The sequence below is a fragment of the Panthera onca genome, chromosome D1, assembly GCF_046562875.1.
Source record: "Panthera onca isolate mPanOnc1 chromosome D1, mPanOnc1 haplotype 2, whole genome shotgun sequence".
Taxonomy (NCBI): domain Eukaryota; kingdom Metazoa; phylum Chordata; class Mammalia; order Carnivora; family Felidae; genus Panthera; species Panthera onca.
The window spans coordinates 84,624,776-84,630,775 of NC_138348.1; the positions used below are offsets into that span (position 1 = coordinate 84,624,776).

At 40.9% G+C, this 6,000-nt stretch overlaps 1 protein-coding gene across 1 annotated transcript in view; it reads right to left on the reverse strand.

Annotated features, from left to right (window-relative positions):
* Positions 1-5,108, reverse strand: part of JAM3 (junctional adhesion molecule 3) — an 84,314-nt gene extending 79,206 nt beyond the window's left edge. Inside the window, exon 1 of the mRNA XM_060605283.3 lies at positions 4,977-5,108. Within this exon, the coding sequence (XP_060461266.3) occupies positions 4,977-5,052 (76 nt within the window). The 5' untranslated portion in view covers positions 5,053-5,108. The remainder of the gene's footprint in view (positions 1-4,976) is intronic.
* Positions 5,109-6,000: the final 892 nt, after the last annotated feature.

Sequence of the window (6,000 nt, forward strand, 5' to 3'; positions counted from 1 at the left end):
GAATCAGCCAGAAAAAGAGAAAAGTAGAAAACAATCAGCCATAAGACCTACCACTCAAAAACAGCACCTATCAACATTTTGGTTCATTAGATTCCAGGGTTTTTTTTTTCCCCCTAAGCATAAGATTAGTTTTTGCATAACTGTAATCATATGTATATGCTAATCCTACCTGCAGCTTGTGTCACTTAAATTATTCATAAACATTTCTCCATGTTTTTTTTTCTTCTTAACCATGTATAACTTGCATACATGGTAAGATTTTTAAATTAAACCAAGAAATACTTACCGTTTGCTTTCTTTCAAAGAAACTACTGCAGTAAAAACTAAGAATTCTCAAAAGTTCCGGGGGGCCACTGGAGCTAAGATACATAAAAAATGCCTAGACACAGAGGAAGTACTTAAGATAGTTAACTGACTTACAAGTGACAAAGAGAATATTTACTATAGTCATCTCTAGAAAGATACAAAAGAAATGAAATTAAGCCTCGGTTCTAATGAGTTTTTAGTGTCATTGAAAAGATAGAATGTATTTATACCCAATAATTGAAACCCAATGTAATTCAGCATACAACTATCCTTGCTCTTCAAGAGCTGGGGATGCTTTATTCATTTCTGCATCCGTAGTATGCACAACAGTGCCTGTTCAATATATTGAACAGATATTCAATGAATGACTGCTATACTAAACTGAACTACAAACTAAGAGTCATGCTTATACAGAAATAAGAAAGGTCACTGAGAGACAAGGTTAGGTTAGGCAGAGTAGGAGTATGAATATAGCATAATTTGACTTTGGCAATAATTCACAGAAAGAAGTCTGAACCATAGAAGCTGTGGGATTCTGTGAAAATGAAAAATAACATGAGAAAAAAAATGTTTGTAGGGGCGCCTGGGTGGCTTAATCAGTTAAGCGTCAGACTCTGGATTTCCGCTCAGGTCACGATCTTACAGTTTGCGAGATCAAGCCCTGCATCGGGGTCCATGCTGACAGCGTGGAGCAGGCTTGGGATTCTAGCTCTCCCTGTCTCTCTGCCCCTCATGCATGCTCTCTCTCTCTCTCAAAATAAATAATAAATAAATTTTAAAAACTTTTTTTTAAAGAAATATGGGGTGCCTGGGTGGCTCAGTCAGTTAAACGTTCGACTTCAGCTCAGGTCATGATCTCGTGGTTCCTGAGTTCAAGCCCCACCTCAGGCTCTGTGCTGACAGCTCAGAGCCTGGAACCTGCTTCGGATTCTGTGTCTCCCTCTTTTTCTTTCTTTCTTCCTTCCTTTCTTTCTTTCTCTTTCTCTCTCTCTCTCTCTCTCTCTCTCTCGCTCTCCCCCCCCCTTGTGCGCATGCACGTGCTCTCTCGTGCGCCCGCGCGCACGCCTCCCACCTCTCTCTCTCAAAAAATGAATAAACATTTAAAAATTTTTTAAAATGTTTGTATAGTTTTAACTTATAAAAAGTTTGATGTTTCTACACAATCAGCATTGAAACTGCCACTGAACATATGAACTACTCATGGGAAATATATAACATAGAATAGATACTTAAAAACAAAGAAAACACACCACCACAAAATACTACAGTATTCCTTTAAATCAGAAACAAAGGCTAATTCTCAGGAAGCTTTCTGTATGTCATGAAAAGTGGCAAAGAGGCAGTAAATTAAAGCTTTAGATCTCCATATAGAGTACTATGGTGGATACTGTCCTTGCTAAACTACGTGTAAAAGAATGTGCTTACCAAAACTTTCTTTCAGGATCTCTTTATACTCCATTGAAGCTATTTGCATATATGGTTAGCATTCAGAGGGTAGAGAGAGCTCTGAAATCTGTATTCAACCCTAACAGCATCATACTCACACCACCTGATTCTAAACATATCTTAAAAAAAAAAAAAAGAATCCAGCTTCATGAATAGAGTATCATTCAACAGCCTCCATACATCCTCACTTCATTCATACACATATTTTCTTTTCTTTTACCCCACTTGTGCTTTGAAAAAATTCAAAGAATTTATGGAGAAGGAATCTGCTAATATCACATCTCTAACAGCTGCTAGCTTGATATACTAAATCCATAGCTCCTTCAGTTACATTATGTGTCCATTTCAGAAAGTGTGCTTAATTACAAATCTGGTTTCTTTCAGAACTGTTCTAAGCCTATCCTACTAGGCTTCCTTAAGTGCAAGTTACACAGACCTTAGGGGCTGGTGTATGATAATTTTATAATTTTGTCTGGATATAATACTGCAATTACTTATGATTAAGTACCTCTAATAGCTATCCATTCAGTCTCTGAAGCCCGAACTCATGAATAAATGCCTATCAACAAGTCATTTGAGAATGAACAGCTGATTTGAGGCACTGCATAATGCAGGGCAGGTGTTCTTTGCTTTTCTGCACACACACACACACACACACACACACACACACACACCTCACACACACACACACACACACACACACACACACATCTGATAGCAATTATATCTGCCAGAAAATTTAAAAGGAATTATAACATAAAATAAGTCATTCTTAAAAAATGGTTTAGAATACTTTTCAAATTTTTTTCCAGGAAATTTTAATTTTTAGATTTTGCTAAACTTAAGCACACAAGCTTGTTTTATATCAAGAATACAAACTATTACTGTTTTAATTCTAAATGAAGCACTTCTCTCTAGGACATCAAAAGATTTGGAAGCCAAAAAATATTACTACATAATCATTCAAAAAGGCCATGTGGCATAACATTTGTAAGGTTGAATTGCACCTGTCACCAATACAACAAAAGAATATTTTATATGCAAACCACAAAGCTTTGAACATTTGATAAATTATTAAACTGATGCATAACAAATTGACTGTCAAATGAAATGACACAAGTAACCACAAATTAATTAACAGAAATAGTTCAAAACTCCCAAATTTAAAACGCATAGGCTATCACCTTGAGCAAGTTACTGCATCTCTCAGTCTGTTTCTTCATGCACAAAATGAACAAAATAATTTTAACAATCTCTTAAAGTTGTTAGTAATATGAAATGAATTACATATTAAATTCTTAAACAGCCTGGCAAAGGTTAATAAAGAATGTCCTGTATTAGGAACAACAACAAAAACAATGTATTATATCATGAACAATTTTTTTTAAATGACAACAGTGAAAAATAATAGTATTTGAAAAGAATAATCATAAAAATAAAAAAGACAGAGCTGTCATGACCTGCGGAAGAGTAAAGTTTTCAAGGTATTATAGTGTGTTTAGAGTACACCCAAAATAAGAGAAAAAGAGCGTCTTACTGAAAAAGATAGCTATAGCCCCTCAAGGTGTATTAATACAACCTACCACCTTGATTCCTTGTCATCAGTCCTATTTTGCAAAATTTTATTCTTCCTCCTATGCTCTGCAGGTAAATCCCAGCCCTTAATATCAAGAAAGCCACAAACCCTGTACCTCCAGAAAAACAAAGTAAAAAGTTAATGGTATACAAAGTCCTTAGCATCTTCTAGTTTTATTAACAAGCAACCAAGTTGAAATTCAACTGCCAAATGTGTCTGCAATAAAAACTGCAAACTTTCATGTGAACAGAACTTTTCAACAATGGGGAGTTGTTCCAGTCTGTGAATAGGACAGTGTCAGTGTGACCAACAAAACTGGGAGCTGGACATTCCTGACACCCTTGTCCCCTGGCTAGCCTTTGATCATTTATATCTCCCAACCACATGTTTTTGGAAATCACTTTCGGGCAAAGTATATGACAACACCTACCCATATTCTGAAACTTATCCTTCATCATAGAGCCCTGTTTCCACAGCTTCTGCCTCAGACCCTCACTTTTATCTACCACCATTATGAACATTCCACAAGAACGAACATCAAACACAGGAGTGCTTTGTTTTTCTGGTCTGTCCACCCCCACTCCCAAACAGTCACTTTGTGTTTTAATTTGTATATTTTGGAAAACATCACGGGATGACAACAGCAACTGAGCCAAACAATAAACGACCTAAGAACTATAAGACCTCATCTGGTTACCTGAGGATGTCCTGCACAGAAGTGTTGTGTAGTGTGCTTTAGGTAGACATGGGTTTCAGTCTTTACTACTCACTCAGGATGCAGTCTTGGAAAGGTGGCTTGACTTAGGTCTTAGTTCTCTTATTTGAAAATGGGTTAATTAAATCCACCTCACAAAGCTATTGTAAGCTCTAAATGAGAAGATTTCAAAGTGCCTAGTATATAGTACATGCTCACTAAATACAAGCTACGTTAGACCCTCCATCCACTGTCCTGAGACACACAAATCTAAGAGAATTCTGGACAGTGGAAAAGACAAAACAAAACTCCGAAGTTTGTCAGTGTCACCTGATGAAAACGGCCAAGATGCTATTTCAGGGTAAGGGTCTGCAGGGTCTCCTGGGCCAGGCTGGAGACAAAAAGGATACTTGATTGAAATCTATGGCATTTTATTTCCCCCAAAGAAAAGTTGGGTTTGCCCAATTCAGTTCCTTTTGTTTACAACAAGAGAGAAATGAACAGCACATCCCCAGAGGGCTGTGACCAAGAAGGCAGGCCTCAGAGTTGCGCTTCGCTGGTACTTCGGCAGGCCCCTCACTGTCGACTTCTAGGCAACGCGCTCGCTCCGCAGTGTGTTCTAGCAAGTTCCGAGCCCACGCCTAAGCTTCCACCTTCTTTCCAGAGAGCGGTGCCCACCGCCCGGAACCGGCCCACCGCCCGGAGGGAGCTACTCGGGCCTCGCACCGGCCCCTTGCACCCCCGCAACGACCCGGCTGGGACCCCGCCCAGAGGCCCCCGATCGACCCCCTTCCGCCGGGACGCGGGCGCGCGCCGCTCCTCCGGCCGAGCCCCCAGCGTCTCCGGAGCCGGGACCGCTATTCCCGCCAGGAACCACTTCAGTCGCTCCGGGCCCGCTCTGCTCCCATCCGCCCCAAATCCTCCTCTCCCAAAGGCAGAAACATGCACACTCACCCCTGAAAAGCAGCAGGAGTAAAAAGTCAGACAGCCGGGCGCAGAGCCGGACCGTTGGCCGCCGCCTCAGCGCCATGTCTAGGGGAGCTGAGGGGCCGCGGACGCGCGGCGCAGCTAGGCTTCCCCGTGCGCATGCGCCCTGCCTGCCGGGGCCCCGACTACCCGCCCCTAGTTACCATAGCGACCACCTGGACCAGCACAGCCGTCACCATAGTAACAAGGGAAGCTGAAATTTGGTCGCTATGGATTCAGGGATGCTCAGGACCCAAGCGTATGAGGTCTCATTCAACGAATTTGATGGGAGGAGATAAAGAAACGTGTTCAAGAATGGGGCGGGGTAAATTTCCATAGCTATAAAATGAATGGAACACTACAGATCAGAGAAGGAGCACTCAATTAAAACTTGGAAATGAAGTATTTCCTCAAATTATTTCCACAAATCCTTATTCCACAAATAAGGATGCATTCTAATTGTCTTTAAAGCATTATAGCCTGCACCTCTTTTGAGTCACTGATTCCAAATGTGATAGAAGCAAAAAGCGCTGAAATCTATTTAAAACATAAGCAAGACATATATTATGCAGAATATAAAAGTGATGTCTTTCCGGGGCGCCTGGGTGGCTCAGTCGGTTGAGAATCCGACTTCGGCTCAGGTCATGGTCTCAGGGGTCCTGAGTTCGAGGCCCACATCCATATCTCTGCTGTCAGTGCGGAGCCCTCTTTGGATCCCCTGTCCCTCTCTCTCTCTCTGCCCCCACCTCCGCCCACATTCTCTCTCCCTGTCTCTCTCTCAAAAATAAACATTTTTTTTTTAAAGTGATGTCTTTCAACACAATACATAATTTCTGTGGTAGATCAAAAGCATGATGGCATGCCCATAGTTTATTCTGCAGAAAAGCAGGATGATAATTCTTTGCTCTGATTTCTCATTATTGGAAAATGATAAGGCTAGGGTAGAAAAATGGAGCAGAATCTTATGAAGACAAGCAGATAAGATGAAGAGAAGGATAAAATGTACTGGAAG